Source organism: Solenopsis invicta, chromosome 3 (genome assembly GCF_016802725.1).
Source record: "Solenopsis invicta isolate M01_SB chromosome 3, UNIL_Sinv_3.0, whole genome shotgun sequence".
In the NCBI taxonomy this organism is placed as follows: Eukaryota; Metazoa; Arthropoda; class Insecta; order Hymenoptera; family Formicidae; genus Solenopsis; species Solenopsis invicta.
In genome coordinates, this window is record NC_052666.1 from 18480825 (window position 1) to 18506144 (window position 25320).

The following is a 25320-nucleotide window of genomic DNA, read 5'->3' on the forward strand; positions in this document are numbered from 1 at the left end:
AAAAAATGATCCTTCTCGATATCCGTCCTCGTCGGGATCATTTGCTGTCGCATCAAGTTATTCCGTCAACATGAACTTTTTCGAATACCGGTCGACCAGCAGTCGCTTTGTAACCTTGTAACCTAAACGTATTAATCGAACGTGATGAAAACACCTGTTGTGAAATGCCGTAGCGCCACGTTCAACGTCGAGTTTAGCGTTAAATATTTTACGTCGCATTAATTAGCAAATTTACTACACGAGTGTATGTTTAGCGTGCTCTGACGCAGACAAAGCAAAAAGTTTGTCGACGAGAGAACAGCAAATCTCTTTGGACATTTTTGCACGTCAGAAAGAGTCATTGAAAATTTGATCATGTGTTTAATTTAGTTTACCTTTCAATTTCAAGAATTCACGTAAATAATTAAAAATTTAATGATGTATGAGTCATATCTCAAAACATTACCAAAAATATAAATATTTTATATTCTGGTATTATGTTTGAGTATTTATGTAAAATTTGAGCACAGTTCACTTATTAATTTAAAAGTTCTTTAATATTTTGTTTACTCTTGATTTCTATGTATAATAAAATTGCGTTTTGCAGTACTTATTTGCAAATTCGATGGGGAAGTAATTATCAATTAAATCCAAAATTTTACATGTACTAATAAAACTCCAATAAATATTTGTGCCAAAATTTATTTAAATCTATCAAACTTTCAGCAGATAACTTTGAGCTCATATTGTATAGCCAAACATCCTTAATATTTCCTCGAATAAAATTCGATTCGCGTGTCATGGGTCGGTAATAATTCGTTCTATCGCCGACTGACGCATTTTGAAATATTCTCGGTGCGCGAACCGGATGCTGAATAATTGCGAAATTTATCTCCTCTTCTAGCCACAAATTCTCCGCGCTCTTGTTTTAATTATAAGGCATCCCCGGAGGCATTGTACAACATACAACCCGTCCGACATATATTTTGCGACGCGTCCGAAATTACGTTTGATTTATCGCGCTTATAATGCGGCGCTTTATATAGTAATGCTTCATCAATAATATTTCTCTTCCCCTCGCGATTCCGGGGCGCTCGCAGCTTGAAATTGGATCAGCGGACGGCGAGCGACAAAGCAGGTGCAACCTGCAGCGTGAGCGGCTCAATGAGAGTAATTAATTGCCGCAGCGCCGCAAACGCGCGTCGCAACGCTGAGTCGCATCGACCGAGAAGAACGGGGAAAACGAAACGCGATCTGACGCGACGCGCGGAATTCTTGAAAATCACGTTTAAAGGCGAACGACGCTTTACCGCTCCTCTCGTCGAGGAAACATCGATCATCGATGTAACCGTGACGAAAGAAAATGACGGGATAATTAGTTGACTGAGTCTATACGATTAACATATCTATTTTGTGTTAAGAATGATCCATCTTATATTTCTACACTCGCGTTTACGTAATGCTCGAATATATAACTTTGTAAATTTTGTTACGTATTGTATGTATAGGTCGACAAAAAGTCATGTCGTTCTTCCTCTATCCCAGATAACACAGAACATTCTATGGATGTCTATGGAATGTTCTATGGATATTATTCGAATGTTCATAGAATGTTCATACACATCCATAGAACATTCTGTGTTATCTGGGTATACATGTGAATGAAAGGCATTTTTTTCGTACAAAGCAAAAACGCCTTTTATTTACACACACACACACACACACACACACACATATAAAATGTTGAGAGTGTTTGTCTGCACAAGGTGCAATTAGATGGCCGCGCAGCGCGAAAATTTCATCAGCATCAAATTCTCGCCTCACATCGGACGAATGAGCGAAATACTGCATTTCGACTAATCAATGCTATAGCTATAATCGGATAACAAAGGAATTACCTGCTCTCGGTATCGTTGCATGATAATTGACACGCGTCGCATTACTGGCGAAATCAAAGTAAAGCATTTGACGATGATGCGCGATCGCATTATGTCCGAACAGTAAATGCACTCAACGACGGATAATCCGGAATGATTTTGGTAATAATTTTAAATCGAGTAGGTAACTCGTGCATTAAAAATACGAGAGGGAGAGAGAAACTGTTTATAGTTTAATGCATGAACAAAACGTCTCGAAATCAGTTTTGATCACAACTTCTCGGGCAAACTTTTTTGTAGTCTCGACTGGTCGAGGGGACATTATAATTTATCACTTCCAATTATGCAATAATATATTTTCGCAATCGCGTGCGAGCTCCAAGTTAAAATTCCATTCGAGTAAAGCCCGTTTGACAGAATTTGCAGGAGACCCTACCTCCTCCCGTTCTCTTTCGATGTTCAGTTTGTCAGACGCCCATTATTCTCAACCGTTAATCATTCAAGACTTTTAGATGCCGCGACGTTATCGCGGGAGAAAAATCGATCTGACCTAGAAATCTCCACGTAGAAAAGATATCCAGTCTCTCTTCTTGCCCTCTCTTTTTTTCTTGCGATACGCAGATGACGGCAGGATCTGCGTTTGCGGCTCCTGCGGTGCGTTCGCGTAACGGCGCCGCATAACGTGCGATGCAGACGATGCGGTATGCGGCATGCGGCACGTCACAGTACCGTACGATCGTTGGTGCAAATTGCAGCGAGGAGGCAAGGAGGAGGAGAAGGTGGAGGAGGAGGAGGAGGAGGAGGAGGAAGAGGAAGATTCGACGGCGAAGGGAGAGAGGGAGATAGGAGAGCAATCCGGTCGTTCGTTAATCTGCAGCCGTTCGAGCGCGAACGAGATATACGTCCGCCGTTTTGCAAAAGCCGCGCGTGTATCAGGACAAATCGCGCAAAGCTGCTTAGAGCACGCCGTGTCCGGCACGTTTCGTCCTTGCCGGCCGAATTATTTGCGTTACATGGATGTAATGCCAGATTGGAAATAGCATTTAACTAACACAATTCTCGGTTCCGAACAACAATTTTACGTTAGGAATGCCAACTATCAGCGTTATTGTTAATTAGAATTATAATTGAAAGGTTTTCCACACAGAAATCAAACAAGTCTATTTTTCATTTAATCTGGATTACGACGCCAAATCATTATCTGTCAGCGGCATCACGTTGTGAACAATTTTGTTCCAGCAACAATAAAAGAAAACTGAAAAAGGTAGTAATAGTAAACACAAAATTTCTGCAAGGAAATAAGTCCAGAGGTTTCTTGCTCTTTTTTTCTTTTTAATGAATTTGTCAAAATAATGCTAGTTTAAATCTTTTGTATGTCTATCATATAACAGGAAAAAAATTAGTATGTTTATACACAGAGAAATATAAAAGGATGACTTTTTTGTTAAAACTTTGTAAATACAAATATTGTGAAAATATTATTACTTCATATTATAAATAATATTTCCTTGTTCATCTTTTATTATTAATATTATTAAAAAAGTGTAAAATATTATAAAATAAACAAATAATAAATATAAATTTCTGTAAGAATCAAGCAAGTCTAGAGATGTTTTTTATTTTATTTTTATTTTTTTTTAATTAGTCTTCAAAATTATTCAAAGCCACATTGTTTTATATATATTGTATGTTTGAAAAAAAATTATTGCAATTATATATTAGACAAGTTGAAGATGAGAAGGTTTTTTGTTTTCTGAAAATTTAACTTTTTGGACTCGTTCGATTTGTGTCGGCAACCTACCAATTATTTCTATGTTTGATGTTATCATGATGACTTTTTGGCTTTTAATGTTATAATTACGCGGAAATGATTAGCGAGCAGCCGCGGGCGTTAGATCGGATACAATCAGAGCGATAAATACTTTGACCGGCAACCCGAAATTAGAGCGCATAAAACTGTCCGCGGTCGTTCGCCTCGCCGATGAAAAGTCGTGTCATTTGAACGCGATTGTTGCGCTAAAAGGGCGCGCGTTATAATCTAACAGATAAATTATTCATATGTTAGGGCCTAACACACCCGTACCCTGCCATTACACGTGGACGAGGCACGGGGCTGGGCGGCGAGCGGTAGCGGACGAATTATGAATATTCAGAAGAGTTTCACACGTCGTAAATTTAAACTCGTCGCGTGTTTCTGCTTTGCGGATGAACAATGGAACGTGTAATGGCGCAACCATTCGCTCCAGTGAGGCGTTTATTTTTTCTTTTTTTATAATTTTACAACGAATGAAATTTAGCCTAGCTGCTAGTCTACCCTGCAGTCTGCGACAAGTCGCTGGAATTAACTGCTGAAACAGGATTATTATTACTCGCGCAATATCGAGACGATGCCGCCGATCTCGACAGATAATCTCGGGATTTACGCGATGCAAATCAACGGCGCGCAACCGCCGCGCGGTGCAACTTCAACGACGAGATTGAAGTTTCAGTTGCGTCCGACTTCGCCGCGCGATCGCAATATGGGTACGTGCATACGGGCTTCCGTACGGGATGAGATAATGCACGCGCCGTCAGAGGCCTCGCTCTCGCGCATGGTTGCTCTCGATCCTCCTGCTCATCGCTGCACAGAAATTCGAGTTAGACGAGATATTAATTGCACGTACAAGTGCAGGATCAACCGACCGTCTAGTTGCGCAAAATGAAAGCGGAGTCCTGATACACTTTCTATAACAGCCATCTAGTAGCTCTATCGCGTCTTGATAAATTAAGATGAAAGAGAAAGAAAAATTTAAGTAAGATTTAAATAAATTAGAAATAGAGGTTACTAAATAAAATATTATGATAATCATAAAAATAATCATGAAAACAGATTACATTAGCGTTAAACAGATATGATTTACACACACGTAGAAATTTTGTTAGGTTTTAAGCAAAATATATTCTCATTATTCAATAATAATTTTCATGAATTGAGAGGAAAAAGTATCGAATAGAAAATAATATCTTCAAACCAAAATTGAGAATTTTTTAATATGTATTGTTATTATTATTATTATCATCGAAGCAATCATATTGTGCTTTTAGGAAGACTATTATAATAATGAAATAATTAATACTTTACTGAAATTTAATATTATCAAACTTTTTAAAGAAGATTAAATTATATATAAGTAAGATTATCATTATTTTATACATAAACAAGAATTTTTTGCTATAATAACAAGAATTTCGTGTATATAAAACAATGATTATTGGAGAGAATATATTAGTTTTAATTTGATACTGATCTCCTCGTGTGTGTGTGTGTGCGTGTGTGTGTGTGTGTGTGTGTGTGTGTGTGTGTGTGTGTGTGTGTGTGCGTGCGTGTGTGTGTGTGTGTGTGTGTGTGTGTGTGTGTGTGTGTGTGTGTGTGTGCGTGCGTAGGGAGAGCGATATTAAGATGGGTTAAGATAGGTTTAAATGTAGTATGTAAGATTAGAGCGAGGACAATGTATAAGATTTGTAACCCTAAGGCACGATTTTTCATTATCTGATTAACTGATGGTTAAATTTTACCTGATGTTTTACCCAATGTGCTTCGACGATGCCATAGATGAAGCTTATTGGCTAAAACTTCAAATTTAATCATAAGTTAACCTGATAATGAAAAACCGGTCCTTAGGGGATCAAATAAACCACTTACAATACAATTTGATACTATTTTTCTTTCTACACGATAAAAATAATAGAGACTTAATTTAATTATTCCAACAATTTGAATATGATGTTTATTATTTCTTGCTGTCCTTTGTATACAATTTGATACATTATTTCAGCAAAGTTTGTACCTAAACACGACGCTTATGTGACTTTGCAGGCGCTCAAAGGACCGTGCACGTGTTGCACAATTCGGAGCAACCGGCCTCGGTGTTCGCCCTCCTCGAATCCGGCAGCAAAGTGGTGCCACTGATAGCCGACGGCCTGTTCGACTTATTGATGATGAAAATGACGAACATCTACACCAGTAAAAAGCAAACGAAGATCGAGTCGAAGGGGCCGCGATTCGAGATCGGCGACTTCTGCGTCAAATTGGGCAGCGTAACGATGAGCCAGAATTTCAAAGGCGTTCTAGTAGAAGTGAGTAGTGATACTGCAAATTTCTTTCGAAAAGAGAAGAAACTTCTCCGGAAAGTGACGTCAGAAAAATCGGTCGGGCCACCCGCGACCGCCCTGCGAACTTTTAAATTCGCTGAAGGATTTTTCCAACTCTTTAAAGTGATATTTTTCGTTTTGACTCTCTGACGGATAGTCGGCGACTTATTTTTAATTCGGCTTCGATTTCCTCGTAAAAATTTCCTCGCGTTTAAAATCTATCTCATCTCTATCTAGAAAGTTTATTCGGGATATCTCGCTTTTTGCTCTCGACCGTCACTTTGCTTCCACCCTTTGATCGTCGACAAAAACGAGGCTCGTTCTGCGCGTCACTCAAATCCGGACGCGAGCAAAACGAGCGGGATTGTTCCTTCGATCTTCCGAATCCCTTTGCGACTCCGTGGCAAATTCTTCGGGGGGAGAGATGCTCATCGTGAGATGAGCCCCCTGCTTCTCGCCGTTTGCCCCCTCTGTGCTGCCAATCACGCGACCAGCGTGCATTATCGATTGATAACTCGGCCACGAGAGTTTCCCCCGCGCGCAAATCGCGTATGTATATACCGCCGGTTATAGATATGCTTTAGGGGCGGAACGTGGACGCTACGCACCCCTCGCACGCCGCATGGCGAATACGTGTCTCGCGTGTCAAACTCGGCACGCCCGAGATATTTCATGCCGCCGATGTGCCGCCGCTGGTCGCAAGCGTACCACGGGAATAATCGCGTAATTAAGTCCGGATACCGGCGATAAATAGCACCGTCGTTCAGCATCATTACCACTCGACTCTACGCGTGTCCTTTCATTATGTTAATAGAGATGGCGCAGAAATTACGGCAATTAAACTACTCGTCTTTAAAAGTTGAAAAAAAGCAAAGTATTCTGAAAAGGATCTAAAAGTTTGATACCTTGATCATTTTTAAGCGCATCTTCCCCTTATTTTGAATATAAATCTTTATTTTCTCTCGTGAGGGCAGGTTTATTAAGGGCCAACCAATAATTGTCGTTTTTATAATTAACACCAATAAGACAAATGATGGATGATGCTTCGTAATTAACAAGTGGATTGTAAGATGAGGGTTCCAGTTACGATTGAGTCCTAATTGTGGGTCAAATTAAAAAAATTAGTACAGACGTAATAAATTAAATACAGACATATATGCATTAGTAAAATTGCAGAAAATATTAGTTTATATTCTCTAATCTTTTTGTAATTATTGTAGCGCGAAATCACTTTCTTAATTATTACTGATATTTAAGGAAAAAGAAACGGAAAATACTTTTATAATCTCTCTACTAAGCTCTTTGATAATCTCTTTAATAAGTTCTCTAAATACCTGTTTAATAATTCTTTGAAATTATGATACCCTTGGTACTTTTAGCAAATTGTATTTAGTAAACTAAACATAAGAGACTAAAAACATATATTAACATGCATTAACATATATTTAAAAATGTTGATCCATAAAAAACAATTGAAACTTATACACAATTTTTAAATATTTTTTTCAAAATTTACACATTATCGGTTCATTAATTATATAATTTTTCTTTGAAAATATAATATTTACTTACTGCTTACATTGATATTAACATTTTTTTTTCAAATATTTGCTCTTTAATTTATACGGATTAATGAAAATTGTTTTTATCTTAAATGACCCATAATTAAGACTGTCACACAGTGGGATATAAATCTAGCTAGACAAAACTAAAAAGATCAATATTTCTAAATTCAAATAACATGGCAAAGTTGTATTTATACTTGTGGATTTTGCTATAATAAGACCAGCAAAATATTTAATTGATTTCTAAAAATAATTATTTACTAAAACATTTGTGTTTTTGCATAATTATAAAAAATGTATTTTTATAATTAAATTTCAATATTTTTGTGTTTTTTTTTTTAAGTAAAATTGTGTTTTTTTTAATTTTTAATCAAAGTAAATATTATTTTGTGTGATTAGTACATACTCTACAGCTTCATCCAGTTTCATTCAAAGAATTCATTCCATGATTAGACTTGTGGTAGTTTAAACACAAAAATGGTGTTCTACTTTTTGCAACTTTTGAACATATTGCATTTTTTAATTTGTGAAAATACATTACCTGACCTCGAAATAGAATTATACAATTGTAATTTATTTGAAATTAAAAAAATCTTTTAAGCGTATATATATATATATATATATATATATATATATATATATATATATGATGTGCACAATAAAATAACTCGTATTATAAATTGTAATAAAATTCAGGTAGTGAACACTATCAGAAAACTCATTTTCTAAACCGAAATCCAAATTCGAAATCAGCAAGTACAAAAATTCTTTTTAATCCAATTTTATTATTATCTTTAAGAAATTGGACTTGTGTCCAGCTAGATTTGTATTTTATCCCACTGAGCGTCACCTCAATCATCCCACGATTGAAGATCGTTTTTGCGCAGATACGCGCGAAGAGATTTCGACGTGCATCACCGCGCAACGTGGTTGCACCTCACGCACTCACGGGCACGGGCTATCGAACGCCGCTCTCGGATGCGCTGTCGCGTATCTGTAAACATGCAAGGTACATACGCACATACCGATACGGGACGTCATTACGAATTGTACTCGTCTGCCGATGCCCCGTGGGCCTTGTCGAGTAGCCGCGCACGTTTGGCACAGAATCACAACACCCTTCTAAAATTATCGGCTTTTTTTCTCGTTCGCTTCTGTTAATATCGCTTGTTCAGCTAATAACTTAATCGGCTTGCGAATTATTAATCCGCGAGTTCGGACGAGGCTTGCTCGTCCATAAATGGCTTAACGTGTTAATTTGCGCGTGGGGTGAACAATGGTCGAATAAACATTTCTCCGGGCCGTTTCTTCACCCCCGAGAAGTGAGAGACGACGCGCGACGCAGCGAACGACAAAAGTTTCACGCCCGGTCCTCGAGAATCGTGGGAGCGATTCCGAGCAGCTTCCTTCCCTTTCTTCGTCGACGATCTTGCCCAGGACCAGGCGTTTTCCTCAACGGCTGCGGCTTCCGGTATATCTTCCGCAGGCCTCCCCCGCCCCGACAAATTCATCCGGCCGTGCGGCGGCCGGCACGTTATACACCGCACGCTCGCGTGTGCACACTGTACAGTGTATACACACCCAATGACACCGCGGCTTTAAATGTTCCAGCAGCAGCCATTTGTATCGGTAACTGCGCCGTTTGTACAGCGACCGCGACGTCAAATACGTCACGATAACCCCCGGCTCCCCCCATTAATTTCAATGGAGAAACCCCCGCGCGCGCGACTCGCATTAAATCTTTCCTCTCTCCCTCTGTCGCCCTCTCGTCGACCCGCGAACATTTTCCTCCTGGAGCGGCTTCCTGCCCCGGCAACGGCGAACGCTTCCTTCCTTCCGCCTTGCTATTCGCCGCCGACGCGAGTCCCGTGTGACTTGACTGCAATCTGCACTTATCAAGCGCGTTCAACACACGTCGCAGCTGCAGACACCGATGACCCGGAACAGCTTTTCATTACCTAGCTTTTTTTTCAGCACGCGGAGCGAACGGGGCTGCATTTCCGTAACGCGAGACAAACGCACCTCCGCCCCGATTCGGTTCTCGTTTACGGGTCCGCGATCGCGATTTTTCGCCTGAATCGAGATTCACTGTACCACTGGTGAATGCGCCGGTCCACGATCCGGAATAATGCTATTTCGTCCGTGATTTCGAACCGACAATGCGGCCATGCATGACCAAATTGTCGGTGGATTCCGCAGAATTTCGGCAACATTTTCGATTAATTGGCGTCGCTGATTCCGGAATAATCTCGAGAATTTGAAGTTTCATCTGAGAAGCCTGGCCGCATAAATGAGTCAAGTGTGACGTACCTAAAGCGAAAGAAACTGCCCAATTGCGTATAAATTTTTTTTATTCATTTTGTTTCTGAATAAAAAAAATCGCTGTTATTCGTGTAAATACACACAAAAAATTAGTATCAAATTAACATTTCATTAATACATAGCAAGAATATAAAATCTTCTTGGAAGAATTTATAATTTTGAACAGACATAATTTACTTACATGAAGAAAAAAATTTTCCAAGAAGATTTTATAATTTTGCTTATATATAAAACAATAAGTTAATGATTTCATATTAATTTTTTTCTACGTATATCTGCGACAATTCACCATTTTGCACTAAGGATTGATTTTATTTTTCTTCTATGTTGACGAGGAACAGGAGAGACGGGAATTTGTTGGCATAAGAAGAGAGCAAATTGGCATTACATTTTGTTAATGCATTTATGATAAAAAAATGAAAAAATTATTGCAAGATATCTCTTTTGTAAGTACTATTCTCAAAATTTTATTTAAATCAAACAAATATTACAATAAAAAAAGGGAAAAATTTGATTCAAGAGGAGGCAAGTAGATCGTTTTTCAAATGTTTCAAAGTTTATATTATTGTTCTTGCACTGCCGAAATATTAGAAAGCAATTGTTACTTTCAACATGTTTTCTTCGACATTTTAAAAATTGAAGTTATAAAAAAATGTAATCGTGAAATATATTTCACGAAATATATATTTCTGTGAAATATATTTCATTTCAGTATAAATTATTTTTCTTATTAATTGAATTATTTGTTTAAAATATTTTATTTAAATAAAGATTTATTTTAGTTAATAAATTTATATTTTACAATAATTTTTTAAGTATTTTTTTCTCAAAGAGAGAGAAAATAAATCTAAGTTTAACCGTAATAATTAATTGTTTAAAATGTCGAAATTGTGAAAATTGTGCCAACGAACCCCGAGCTCGCCTAATGTTCGCGCAAAAATTTTATCATCCAGCAAATTCGTGAAATTGGATTTTAGATTTAAAATTACCGAACAAATTTTTGTAAGCCAAAGAATAACAGCTGCCGCCCCTCTCTCTCCGTTTCCCTCTCTCTGTCTTCTTTTCGGTGAATCTTCTCGTTCCCATTTTTCCGAGCTTCATTCCGCGTTTATCGAATTGCTCGGTCGAAGTACCAATTTCGCAGCGAGGGCGATATTAACTTTTAGCCGAGCTCCTCCTTAACATAGCCGGGACTGGCTGTAAGGTCGCAGGAGAGTGGAAGAAGAGAAATGACGAGAGAATTGAAAACAAGACCGAGAGAAACTCCCCTCGACATCGATATCGTCCGTATATGTCCCCGTCCGCGATCCTGACACATCCAGACGCGAGATCTCCCGTCGAGTTTCCCAACGGCCGATAGTAACCAACGACGTGCGAGACTGAATTTTTGACATTTTTACGGATTGACATTTCCCAGAGATATAGAGAGGACTCCTCGTCGCGAAATCATTTATTCGGAGACGACGAGGGACGGGGACTGCCGTCGTCGTCGTCGTCGTCGTCTCTGCTTACTTATGAATACTCGTACGACGGTTTCAAGCCGGATTATCATAAGCGCGTCGCGTTTTCCGTCGTGCGCGCGCGCCTGTCGAAGTTCGTCTCGCGCGGGTCGCCTGATTATACGTCCGTTTCGTACGTTTCCTCCCACGTCATCCCCTCGCGACGCCATCAACTCTTTCACACGCCGTAAGCCGGATTACGCGGGAGAGACGTACGAGGTCCGTGTCGCGGAGACGCTCCGTCCTTGGATCGTAAAATTCCGCCCGCGAGTCGCGCGAACGCTGTCGTCGTTTCCCCCCCGATATCATCGCGCGTCGAATCGACATGCGTCACGATCTGATGGTGTAATCCCGCGATATAAGTTTTTTTTTTATTTATTTAATTTATTTTTTTTTTACTGCGAATTCCCAGGTCGAGTACAGACCGTGCGTCGTGCCGGCGAGCGCGTGGGAACTCATACGCGAGTTTCTGCAGGGATTCCTGGGCTCTACCGTGTCCAATCAAGCGCCCCAGTACTTGCAGGTGAATACTTATTATCGGAAGATACACGTGTTGAAGAGCTACGTGTAAAAATTTTGCCTAACTTTGCACGACTTTGTCTCATAACGCGACGAGTAGAATTAACTTTTTTTTTTCTTTCTTTATAAATCTTGCAGAACCGGATGAACGAAATTTATCAACCGATGGACACGATACAGCAGTATCTGGAACACTTCGGTCAATACAGGAAAGCCACAGGAGTGATTTAAGGGGGGCCATAGTGGAGACTTGGGCCGCATTATTTATTTTACGATGTGACGTTAACGGCGAGATCGATCGGACACTTTATCGATCCCGCTAATATTATATTATGGTTTGCGTGTATATCTGTAACGATATTACTCCCCGCGTATATTATTTTATTATTCATGTTAGTTTATTTTTATCGCTAAGTAGATTTGTATTATATATTATACTTAAATAATGATACATTGATTTTTTTCAGGATAGTATTTTGTATGCAAAATGATCTCAAAGTAAATGTTTTCTTAAAATAATCGCTAGGTTTTTGACATAAAAATTCGTGGCCCTTTTTTTATTTTTACATTCTTTGCGCTCCGAATTATGTTTCATAAACGAACAAAGATTAAATATTCTTTTCTCGATATTTAATATAATTTGCAATGAGTATGAAATAATGACAATAAAAATAGCCAAACACTTTAGATGTTCACACGTAATAAAAATATATATTCTATAAAAGAATTATATAAGCATTTCGATTCTTTGGATCGAAACTTTGGACCATCTTCAGTATCAATGATTAACTATCGAGAGTATTAAATTATAGATCGGTATTGTACATTATTGATTTGATAGATTAGCCGAATGCGATTGCATCCAATATGTTTCGTTCTTCATCAACATTATTTCATATTTATTATCATTTATTTCACTTGAGCCAATTTCCTACAATTTTTAATGTAACTTATTTTCTAACATACGATTTACTTACTTGGTATCACTTGGTGTTTCGGGATACGTAAAGATTCCAAAAATGCATATACATTATATGTGTGCAAGCCAGTGACCGGACGCAATGCGCCATCTGCAAGAGATACGAGAAAATGCTTACTGAGTAACTTTATACGATCGGTAATAAAATTATTGACAGAGGTATAATTATCTATTGCTAGTAAAAAGAGCACTCACATTATAAAGTTGTAAAAATACGCAGAATCTAAAACCACGGTATAAGACGTTATTAAGCCTACTTTAAAAATGTATTTTAAATGTATATTTTAGATGTCTGAAAGATGTCTTATAATCCAGTTTTAGACTTTGTATTATTTGAGAAATTTGGTGTCCAACAGATTTATATTTGTCAATCATAGTTAAACGCGCTATTCTTATTCGTCAGTTAAAGCAGATAATGAATTGCTCTCTGACGTGTAATATATGTAGATTCTCATTGCATAATACTTATTTAATTAATGAGGAAATAACATTACGAATTAAATCAAATCTTTTACATATATTAATGAAACTCTGATAAAAATTTATGAAAAAGTTTATTTGGATTCACATACGCGTTTAAAAGTTATTTACTTAAAACCGCAATAAAATAAAATTATTTTTGCTGTACAAACCTAAGATTCTGCGCACAATAGAGGAACATTAGATATTAAGAATAGAATTACAATAAAAGACACCGAAGTGTAGTACTCTCAAATTGTCAAGTAATCGACTATTAATGGGCTAATAAGAGTAACCACAGTTGTTGATGCGTAGAAATAACAATTTTATTAATTTAAAAACGGACGTTTTGACTCAGCTTCCCATGATAATTGTTCGTGGGCCTTAACCGGTGAATTGCCCAGCCGAGGAGCATCTCGCAAAAGCAAATGTATGTAACTGCGCTCAAGAGAGAAGGAACTGTAGCTGAAGATGACTCGAACCTGAATCGAAACGTTCATTTTTAAATTAATAAAATTGTTAATTCTACGCACCAACAACCACGGTTACTTATTAGGCCATTAATAGTTTAGGAATAGAAATTAGAATTTTAGAATCAGTTCCTGAATAAATACTGTAGATGATAAGTTAATAATAAGATAATAAAATAAATTGTGTTGTGCAGAAAGAAAAATTTTTCGCTGTTACAACTAACCATGGCTTGCTAAGGCTGTATTTGCTGTCGCAACTATAAATTTATGAACTACAGCAAAACGATTTGCTGTTGTTCCTAATACATTAGTAAAGTAGCAAAACATGCATGTCTATCAGAATCACATCGTATAGCAACATAAAAATTTTAGTTATTGGAACTAACCGATATGTCAGTGATACGTAGATAATACACTTGGTAGCTAATTAATGTAGTTATCTAGAATAACTTTTAGCTACAGAGTATATTTTGGATATAGCAAATATTTTCTGTAACTAAATTCTTTCAACTAAAATCAGATAAGTTATTATTAGCTATTCATATATCACGACGTAATTTAATTGCCATACGCAGTTTTTAGCTCAGCTACTTTTTTCCGTGTTTTTTTTTCGTATAACACATTGATGTATCTTATTAATATTTATTGTGCGTTACATTCAATATTCATATCCATTGTACGCAGAGCCTAAGTTAAATTTTTTATTTTTATCTTTTTGTTTTATTCTCTGCAGTAGGCTTCAAGACCAAAATTCGGGTAGTCACCAAAATTTCTCCAAAGACAAATGAAAGATTCTTGATCAAAATTTTCTCTCGTTAATTGAGAAAAAAAAGAACAAACCTAATCCAAGTAACACACATTGATTCATATAAATTTTATATAGGTTTCCTGAACGTGTCGTCGAAGGTTTTGAAAACGATTATAAAATCAGTTGTATTACTTGGTAAGAAGTCTGCAGTTTTTTAAATTTTGATAACCTGATTTTGATTCTTAAGAAAGGCTACAACTTGCCCGACGATTTAATAATTCATTTATTCACGATGATATTGCGCAATTGGAACGCTTTTAATCAATTTATAATCAAGCGATGTAGAACAGCCGCTCGCACAAGGCTGTTCAAAGGTCCGCCTTGGAAGTGTCATGAATTAAGTAAATCAATTAGGTGACTTTGAAATTTTTCTCATATTCAACGATTCTATCCATAACAAAGATAAGCATCGTGACCAAATCTCAAGAAGCGCTACGATCAAAGATCAGAAATTAAAGAAAGATCTTATTTGCAATCTTTCGTTCACAAAATCTCTATTGAATATTTCTTTTCTCTTTTTTTCCAGTATTATTTAACACTGTTCAAGTACCACTTTAAAATGTTATATCATGAATTAAGAACATTTGATTAAAAAATCAATTATCAGCGCCCATGCTAATTATTTTTTTTCGAAATATAACGCAAGCTGAATTTTCCTGCTATCACGTGTTATTACAATATACATATTAATAACACGTTATCTGTTTATACATATATGTACACATATGCATGTGTCATTATTATTATACATATATATATGATTATGATAAGCATCGAGGCGATACTATACATAGGCGATGATTATATAAAGAATTCTGTCATAAATTACAGATTATGTAAAGTGAACTTAAGGATCACGCCACACTCATAAAAAAAAAAAAAACGGAAAATGGAAAACGATATGATATTTAAACAGAGAAACGACACTGACTCGTCTTTTTTTATTAGCCGTACTTACGCGCCTGTGTAAAACAGCCTTGTCATTTCGTTACGAAATTATGCATACGGTATGCAAATTCTGTGTGCAAATTCTATACCTACCCATACACCGAGTCCATTTGTTTTTGAATGCGTGAAACTTATTGAATTATCGCCGTCGGCGATAATTGCGTTTCTCCACACACGCATACATGCATACTCCACCGGGCGACAATCGTCCGATTGTTGAATTCGCTCGTCTTTATTTTCTCTATTCTTTTTCTTTATCGCGTTTCGCTTATCAGATTTCTTCGAGAGAACGAGCGGGCTGTTGGCGGTATCGAGGGAAATGTGACGTCGCGTCGTGGCGGGAATCACGTGACCATGAGCGCGGCGCCACCTCGGATAAGATGATCGGGAGCCGGGAGCAACGGAGTGGCGAGGTATTCGAGAGTGTGATTACGACCGCGGTACGGAAGAACGGTGCTTTCCACGCGAGAGTTCGACGTACCCAACAAAAATGGAGGTAAAAAGAATACGCGGGATCGTGAAAGATCTTCGACCTTAGCGTGACGCACATACTCATCATTCTTCTTTTTTTCTACTTTCAGATCGAAGTCCTGTCGGCGAAATCCTCGAAGCCGATAGCCAACGTAAACGTGAGTGAAGGCAACAACGATTAACGAGCCCCGCGAAATCAAGAATATTTAATTGGAATTTGATTGAAAAATAATAATTTGAGATTTGACTTGTCATCTTTGGAGGAGAAATGAGAAATTTGTTTTATTTAACATCTGTGAATGATTTCCGTTACGCGACATGTATATGTATATGTGTCCTCGTTGCAGGTAACCCCGAACACCACAATTGGGGAGGTGAAGCAGCAATTGTATAAATTGAAAAAGGCACCATATGTCGCAAGGCAGAGCCTGAAGTCAGAGGCTAAGGGGAAGTCATTGGCTGACTCTGAGACGATTAAATCTCTATCACTGAAGACAGGTGGAAAGTTGTATTACAAGGATCTCGGTCCTCAGATCGGTTGGAAGACTGTGTTCCTGATAGAGTATGCGGGACCTCTAGTGGTGTACCTCTGGCTATACCAGCGTCCCTGGGTGTTTTATGGAAACGTGGACACTAATTTCCACTATGTAGCTAAGTAAGTCAGATTCTGCTTAATCAGTTTTATTTTGTTTATAAAATTACAATCTGTATTTTATCTGTGGCACTCTGCACAAGTAATTTTCTTTCTCTTTTAGTTGGGCGGCAGTTGCCTGGACTGTGCATTATGCGAAACGTCTCTTGGAAACAGTGTTCGTCCACCGTTTCAGCCACGCGACGATGCCGTTACGTAACTTATTTAAAAATTGCTCCTACTACTGGCTATTTGCCATGTACGTGGCATATCACACGAACCATCCGCTGTACACGGCTCCATGTGCGCTTCAAGTTTACATTGGCGCCGCGACATTCGCGCTGTGCGAATTGGGCAATTTGAGCATTCATTTAGCTCTGAGGAATCTGAGACCACCGGGTACCACGATGAGGAAGGTCCCGATGCCAACCGGCAATCCTTTCACCGTGCTCTTCAATCTCGTCTCCTGTCCCAATTACACGTATGAAATAGGCAGCTGGCTCGCTTTCACCGTAATGACGTCGTGTCTTCCAGGTGCGTTTACATGTTACTAAAACGTTATTTTTAAATGCGAGCGCACGACCTTTAACATTGAATGCAAACGAAACGCGATTGATTGTGTAATGAACCTTATATTTTAATTTTCAGCTGGTCTGTTTACGCTCGCCGGCGCTTACCAAATGACCGTGTGGGCACTGGGCAAGCACAGGGCGTATAAGAAGGAGTTCTCACATTATCCGAAAAATCGTAAAGCTATCATTCCATTCATTCTTTAAATTATTTATTTACAAACTAACATAATATTACAATATTATATTAATTTTGTTTTGTTGCTCTTATTTTTAAAAGAAATGTTAAGATTAATTAATGGATATATTTAGGCAGTTAGGTCGCAAGCGACGAACAGCAATGTCACAATAATGAAATTCGTAAAATAACAAAAGATACACGCATTTGAATTTTTTATTTTTATACTAATATTAGGATGGGGTTTTTTTGCTTATGTTAAAATATATTATGAGTATAGCGCTGTAATGTATTGCGCTCTTATACCTTTGAATAAACAAATATATACATACATATATAATTACAGTATAGAAAGAACATAAGTATACACAAAATTATTTTTACTATGTGTAAAAAAATATGCTGAAATATTAATTTATCATTAAAATTTGACAGTGTTTAAATCTGTAAAAACTCCTGAGAAAACTAAGATCAAATATTATACAAACTTACTCAAGACGATGTCTTTTCTTTTTCCATTTCTTCACAAGGAACTTTGTTCAATAGTCGTTTGATATCTTCCTTTAATGCTAAAATAACCTGCTGATATTCCTGCATTTGCCTCGTGTATTTTTCTTGTAGCTCCTTGTATCCGCAATATGCTTGCTCCAGGATTTTTCTTGCTTCCGCGGGTCGCACGTCTTTTTGTGTTAATCCTAGCAGACTCTCCATACGTAAGATGTGTCCTCGTGCCTCCTTCAACTCTTCCCTCAGTGCGTTTAATTCCACGATGAGCATACTGTTCTCCTCCGTCATTTTTAAATTTTTATCACCGGTAGACGTGTCCCGGGACAGCTGCTTTTTTAGAGACGCGATGGTCCTCTCCAGATGATCTCTCTGCCTAATAAATTCGCACTGTGCGTCCATGTCCTCTTTTCGACTACGCAGGACTTCGTCGTCCGCACTGTACTTATGATACAAATTGGTCACTGCCGTTTTCAAAGCGTTCGGCTCCTGCACGAGTTCCGAAGCGTTGAGAATGTCAACGCGAATTTTCCGTAACAGCTGCTGACAGTTTTTATTCTTGTTCGTTTCGCGGTCGTTCTCTTGGCGCGCAGTGCACAATTTATCTCGCACCTCGTGTAGCTGCAGCTCCAAGTTCTCGTTGGCCGTGTGCAGATTCATGAGCTCCACCTCCATGTCCCGAATGCTGTCCTTCAGTTCCTGTATTTCCTGATCCCTCGGTCCTATCTGATTCTTCAGCTCCTCAATTTTGAAATTCAACACGAACTTGAACTTCTCCAATTCCTGATTCGTCCGCTTCATATCATATATTTGTTGCTCCTTGTTCTGAATAATGGTGTTCCTCTCGACAATTTCCTTCTTCAGATCCGTTATCTGCTTCTCGAGATCCTGTATATTTTTCTGAAACTGCGCGTATTCGCCTTGCACCCGATGCACTTGCCTCTTCAAATCGTCCACGTCTCGCTGACTAGCCATAAATTTATTTCGCATCACTCCGGCCTCTCCCTTCAGCTTCAAATTGATCTGCCTTTCCTCGTACAGGAAGTTCTCGTACTTCGTGCGTATCTCGAGAATCTCATGATCCGCGTCGTCCTCTATCTGCGCCATCAGACGCTGGTGAACGCGCTCTTTGTGCGTCATCTCGTCGGACGTTTCTTCCAACTGCACCTTCTTCTCGTGAAGCAACGCTTCGTATTTAGTCACGGTTTTCTGCAACTCTTCCGCATCGCGTTTTTCAAGATTCTTCAATTGTATCTCGTATTTCTCTCGCATGGCATTGGTACGTTCCTCGAACGCCTTATACTTGTCATACTCCGTGATTAACTTGACCTCGTAATTATTTTCCATTTGCTGCATCGCATCTTCATGAACCGCCTTCATCTTCATAATGTTCACGTTCATATTATTGATCTCGGTTACATGATCCTCCTGAAGCTTCTCAATCTTATCCCGAAGTTCCTTGATGGCTTCGCAATAGCCTTGATGCACATTGCGCAATATGTCGTCGTGTTGAACGTCGATCTGCCGCAATTTATACGCGTGCTCGGTTTCCATTTCTCTCAGTCTCACCGTTAGATTCTTGATGCTGTGTATCTTTTCCTCCAAGTCATCTTTACCGATCAACACCTCTTTCGTGTACGGCAGATCTCTGCTCATCTTCAGGACCTTTCCTTCGAAAGAATACAGCTTCCAGATGCACAAACTGCCGTCCTTCGCAACCGAGATTAGGCAATTTTCGTTGTAAGAGAGCGCGATCTAAAACGAAACGAAGGGAATAAGAAGAAAACAAAACAATAGAAGAAAACAACTTAGATCTTTAATCAATTATGTATATAGCTAAACCCGAGAACAGTCACCCAGTTTTTTCGCATAAATGATCTGTTTTATAATTTATTTGAAATCATATATATAAATTTATACTTATGTTTTTTTTAATAAGAAGAAATGAAAATAGGAGTGGATTTTTAGTAACAAAAATTATTGTACATTTTTTGTTGCTGTAAAAAAAAACAAACACTCCAGCTGATTATTCCCAGGTTAATTAAATGTATATTTTGATTTATTCTCATTATATCGAAGAGGAAAGAGATACCTGCGTGATATCAACGCAATGTATATGAAAGTCTGTTGATTCTATTGGAGTTTGAAGCGGACTTTTCAATGAGATGATAATACCATTGGAAGAAGTTATGAACAACGTCAGATCGTCTTTCCCCATGATCATTTGCTGCATTTCTTTGCCGGGCAGTCGGAACTCTCGTGTTACCTAATAATAAACGAATAGAATATCTAATTTCAAAAATAAATTGCTTAGTTTCAAAAGTAACATATATCAAGATATACCACATTCTCCTTGATTTCGCGTATTATGTCATCAAGGGCGATGCAGTAAATGTACGACGTGTCCGACGAGAGTGCAATGTCGCGCAAGGCGACACCCTTCCAGATAAACTCGCTGGATCGTGTGCCGGTGGTCATGTCCCATTCGTATATAGCACCTTCCGCGCCCATGCTCAACATTTTCAAGTCTGTTTGCGACCAGAGGAGGGCCTTCACCTTGCCCGTGTGTCCCTTGAGAATAAAAGGATTGTAGAAGCCGATGGTGGTGTACACCTGCACGATGTTGCCGTTGACCGCGGCGAATAGATGACCGTTGTAACTGAAGCTAACTGTTCTGCAATTCCTGATGGCAATCTCGTGCATCGGCAATAGATTGTCGATCAGGATGGTCATGAAGCGTAGTTTGTCGGTGAAGCCGATCAGACAGAACAGTCCCATCGGATGCAATGCAACGCTGAATATGTCTTCGTTATATTGCTTCAGCATGATGAGATTTTCAGTCTCAAAGTCCCACAGTCGGATGCTACGATCGAGTTCGCCGCACGTCATGAAAACCGGCTTCCACGCGCACATGCTGAGGCCATTGATGGGACCATGATGCAACGGTTGGCCCATGATCTTCAGTTTCTGCGGCTCCGGGTCCATCTGCAGATTTGGACCCCACAGCGTCGCGTAATACAACTGGGACCACCCAGTAGTGATGATCAGTCTATCAAAACTGGGATTCACGTTAATCGTGTTGATCCTGTAGAGATCTGGATCGTCGTCTCTCATCACTCGTTCCGGAATTACATAGATGTTCCTCTTCGTGTACTTGTGTTTCCCTTCTTTTTCGAAGAATATCACTGTTCCCATGCCGTGCGCGTAAGCGAATCCACGTGGAAATGCGACCAAGCAGGCCACGTTCTGTTGCCAAGTAATATCTTCATTGGTGCTCATTGCTATCTGCGAAGTAACAGCGCCAGGCATGACGTATTCCTCGCGAATCTTGAGATTCATCGACACCGTGTCGGTCATTCTGTAAATGTTTTTAAGGTCACCATTCTCCAAATAGAGCATGCGGCCATCCATAGTGCCAACCATCAGTCTGTCGCCGTCCAGCCAGGCCATCGAACAGACCAAAAGGTTCTCCGCCTTGGCGAAACCGTATGGACGCCATACCGTCTCGGAAACGGTGAGAAATTTGAAGGTATAAACGCCGCCAACCGCCACCACCGTCGCGTCCGACGGATTGCAGGCCAACACATCAGCGATCGCCAACGGATTTTGCGGATTGACCAGCTTGAATGTCGACTCGACTTTACCCTTTTCCCAGTTGTAAAAGAGCATTGTTTGATCGGGTTCACCGGTGATCGCTACTAGATTCTTACTATCAAAAGTGAAACCCATACACGTAAACCTGGTCACTCCTGGACAGTCAAAAGGTATACCGAGCAACTTCCTTCGCTTCAAAGAGTTGAGATCGTAAACGGATATAATAGGTTTATCTCCTACTTCGGATAAAGCGACATATTTTCTGAAATTATAGATTATTCAATTAGAATTGTCTATATAAGAATAAGAAAAATTAAAATGTATCTACTGAAAGAAAAATTTGTCAAACTAAAATATTTAATCTGACGATACGTTCAATTAAATGTTAAGTTAGTTTAGTTAATTCTTAAAAAATTTTAATGGTTGATATAAATAAACTGTATCTTTTTTGTGCAATTAAATAATTGTTCACTCAACCTAATGTTTAGTTGAACGTATGGGACTAATATTTTAGTTTTTCAACAAATTGTTTCCGAGTGCGTTGTTCTTTTTTTTATTAAAATAGAAAAATGTAAATTCGCTTTAGTTAATTTAATATAGGAGCTAGTTTTCATAGTCTATTTTTTTACAGGTAAGTGCGTTTTCAATACGTTACTTCATCAAATTCACTTACTTGTTAGGCGAGATACAAATGACGTTTGCGTGATACTTGTCGGGTAATCGAATCAACTTCTGCTGATACTGAAGAACGTTGTGAATCGCTAGTGTATTACCAACCGGATATAAAATCTCAGCATCTGTGATGTAATGAGCGTTACCGGCGATGTCTGTTTTCAGACCATAGAAAACGCGAGTTTGCAGGGACACGGCCATCTCGCTCAAGGTCTTTCTACGAAGGGTCAATGACAATTTTTATCCCGTATCTAAGTTGAACAGTTTCCCCTCTCAACTGCATTTTTCGCGATTTCTCTCCTTTTTTTCTTTTTTAATGTACGAGCAATCGCATACTCCATTTCGAAACTTTCAAGTGCGAATCAGATGAAGTGCCACTGCAAAGATAAATAGATTCGTAGAGTTGTTTACATCTCCCAGGTAACGCATCCTAAAACTCGTACATACATTCATGATGTATGTTCTTTACATCATGGTTGCAACTTGCAACGATAAATATTATCCACGCTGATAAATCAACTCGCTGACGACAATTCCAAACGTTGCAATAACGCAAAATCTTTTTTCGGAAACTGTATTGCTATTTGTCGAGATTCTTTAGCATTAAGTATTACTTCTTTTGGATTTACATACCAACTAGAATCCAGTTTTGGACAAGTAACTGCAATATATAAATGTTTGTCTTTATATAATTCATATAAAAATGATAATGTATAGAGAGCGAGAGAAAGAAATCTACTTACTCTTTTATACTGTTGAGAATCACTACTTTCTCTTGTATGCTTAATTTTTTCAGTCCATGCAATATAGGTCCAGTAATTTTTTGATACGGACTAAACCTGACTGCAAGTATCTTATTTTCTTGATATTGCATTGCTAGTACCATGCTTGTGTTGATAGTTCGTTTATATCATATATTGGATTTGTTTATTGATATTTGATTTTGTCACGAAACAGTGAAGAATTTAAATTAGGATGTAGAAGTTCGCTTTCGACAATTTAATATTAACGCCGGAATTTAGAATAAAATTCTATTATTTTACATGCCATATAATATAAAAATATTTGAAGAAACACATATAAAATGCAAGGTGATTTATTTTTATCTAAACAAATGGTCTTTAGAGAGATAATTTATATTTTTTCAAAAATATGTTGCCAGAAAAGTTGTGTAGTTTTCAGGGAGGAAATAATGTAGCTATCTCAGTATGTTTTTGGGCAATAATTATCAAGGTCATTGCTTTGACTTTATTTTAAATAAAAACTTTGAATTTTTATTATATAAGATTTGAAAAATTCGCCATTCGATTATGTCCAGTAAATTAATGAATTAAAACATGTAGGTAATCATTTAATGCTACGTTATACATTATAGAGATACTAAATATTTTTCATCGAATTTAGCGGACTCAAAGCCATTTGTCTTTGTCGTTACTAATGGCGATGAAATGCAAGAGGCTCAATACAAAGGCTTTGCACTTGTGTTTCATCAGCTTGTACAGTTTAATTTATAATTTATACTGTTATGCATATAAATTGTAGGGTCTGCACTAGTCACTGAGCAATTACTAGTAAATGACTGTTCAAAAAAATCTTGTAATAAAACTTGAAAATAATAAATTGTAACTCAAGAGATTCTTTTTTTCCATTCTTTTTTTCTCTGATTATTTAATTCAGATATAATAGGTAGATCACTAATTTTTGTTTGAAAATTTCCTGTAAAATGAGCAAGTATTGATATTTTTATTTCAGATCTAATTTTCATACATATTTGATTAAAATTGTTCATTGAATGATTTATTTCACTGGTATACTGATCTACATAGATTTTCTCTTATAGCAATATTATTAAGCCACATCGTAATATTCACGAGTACGATTTATTATGTGAATAAATAACTATACACACGTGAGAACAATACATTATCTACTCAAACTCGCGTTATCAGAATGTGCATCAATTTGCTCTCTCACAGTATTGTATCAAATGTTAACCTTTGTATGAGCCAGCAAGTTTTGGAAAATATCACAGCCTTCGATACTTTTCAAAATACCATACATTGTGAGATCGAACAAATCGGGCTTACTACCGCCCATGAATGTAGTGCCACATGCCTTGATACCTCACAGTCAGTAATTTGCCTCGTCGCACATCGTCTTTTAGACGATACCTCTTCTTAAGTTTTTTCCTTATCACATTACCATTGTACCCACGTTTACTATCAGTAATCGCTCCCACGTTGGAAAATGCTCATCCCATTTGCCAACCTAGATTGCAAATAATTTTTAATCAATTAATATCCAAGATTTATTTTAAAGCAACTAAAAAATTTTAACCGTTTGTCATAATCAAAAACTAAATTCTTAATTGTAATTAATAAATAATCGAAAAATTAATTATATTGTGCAACACACTGCTTTTTATAGATTCACTCACTTGCGAGAACCAATTAAACGTCTTATAGGATTCATTGATTGTTCTGTAGATATTTAGCGAAAGAGTGTGAATGAACACCACGTCTGCCCACTTCCTCCAATTACGTTCCTTGCTAAACATGAAAAACCAGTAAAATGATATAAAATGTGCAATTATCAAATCATGTATATATCAAACAGATTTTACATATGTAATATTGTTTATTAACTTGTCTTTTGGAAGCTGTTTATTAAACATGAGGAAATACTTGTTTATGATCTCATATTTAAATTTGCCATTTTTGTCATGCATGCCTATACTTGGATAATAATTGTTCCTTGTTCTTGTGAGACATATTGTATAGATAGGAGATGAGAAGCGATACTATCATAGTGCTGTAATCCAAGACCACTCTGACCTGAAGTATAAATAATTCTATTTAGATTTTAACTCAGCAGATTAGCACATCATATGTATGTATTATTCTGTTATAATACAGATAGAATTATTGACTTTTGCTATTAAAGAAATGTTGAAGCATGAAAAAAAAAAGAGAGGTGAGATTAATTATACAATTAGAAATTCTGCTGCAATTTCCAAACTTTTACCCACCTTACAGCAAAAAAAGCATGTCTGATACTGGAATAATGTAAGTTTTAAACTTAAACCGGTAGAATCCAGCGGGAACGTAATCTGAAATAAAACAAGTGTGATTACGTCAATGCAAGA

General features: G+C 37.7%; 3 protein-coding genes across 5 annotated transcripts in view; 2 read left to right on the forward strand and 1 right to left on the reverse strand.

Annotated features, from left to right (window-relative positions):
- Positions 1 to 15512, forward strand: part of LOC105194436 (mediator of RNA polymerase II transcription subunit 20) — a 97803-nt gene extending 82291 nt beyond the window's left edge. For 2 of the 3 annotated variants that reach the window (XM_026139023.2, XM_039447004.1), the window contains 3 exons: positions 5713 to 5972; positions 11786 to 11896; positions 12031 to 15505. In XM_026139023.2, the coding sequence (XP_025994808.1) occupies positions 5713 to 5972; positions 11786 to 11896; positions 12031 to 12123 (464 nt within the window). In that variant the 3' untranslated portion in view covers positions 12124 to 15505. Of the gene's footprint in view, positions 1 to 5712; positions 5973 to 11785; positions 11897 to 12030 lie in introns of all 3 variants that reach the window. The other variant, XM_039447005.1, reaches the window with a different exon arrangement.
- A 398-nt stretch (positions 15513 to 15910) lies between these two features.
- Positions 15911 to 17826, forward strand: LOC105193039 (very-long-chain enoyl-CoA reductase). Its single transcript, XM_011157360.3, has 5 exons — positions 15911 to 16052; positions 16138 to 16185; positions 16375 to 16682; positions 16783 to 17192; positions 17307 to 17826. Exons 1-5 carry the CDS (start codon positions 16047 to 16049, stop codon positions 17432 to 17434), a joined length of 900 nt encoding a protein of 299 aa, XP_011155662.1. The 5' UTR covers positions 15911 to 16046; the 3' UTR covers positions 17435 to 17826.
- LOC105193038 (cilia- and flagella-associated protein 57) lies at positions 17608 to 24368 on the reverse strand. The gene is made up of 6 exons (XM_011157359.3): positions 22919 to 24368; positions 22623 to 22836; positions 22177 to 22552; positions 20253 to 21765; positions 20002 to 20175; positions 17608 to 19664 (listed from the first exon to the last, which is right to left on the reverse strand). Exons 3-6 carry the CDS (start codon positions 22374 to 22376, stop codon positions 17898 to 17900), a joined length of 3654 nt encoding a protein of 1217 aa, XP_011155661.1. The 5' UTR covers positions 22377 to 22552; positions 22623 to 22836; positions 22919 to 24368; the 3' UTR covers positions 17608 to 17897.
- Between the last annotated feature and the right edge of the window lie 952 nt (positions 24369 to 25320).

Coding starts and splice junctions, on each gene's coding strand:
- LOC105193038 (XM_011157359.3), bottom strand. CDS start 22,376: ATGGCCGTGTCCCTGCAAACTCGCGTTTTCTATGGTCTGAAAACAGAC. Junction 21,766..22,176: donor ATTTGTATCTCGCCTAACAA/GTAAGTGAATTT, acceptor CTATAATTTCAG/AAAATATGTCGCTTTATCCG. Junction 20,176..20,252: donor GCGAAATCAAGGAGAATGTG/GTATATCTTGAT, acceptor GTTTATTATTAG/GTAACACGAGAGTTCCGACT.
- LOC105193039 (XM_011157360.3), top strand. Junction 16,186..16,374: donor AGCCGATAGCCAACGTAAAC/GTGAGTGAAGGC, acceptor TCCTCGTTGCAG/GTAACCCCGAACACCACAAT. Junction 17,193..17,306: donor AATGACGTCGTGTCTTCCAG/GTGCGTTTACAT, acceptor TTTAATTTTCAG/CTGGTCTGTTTACGCTCGCC.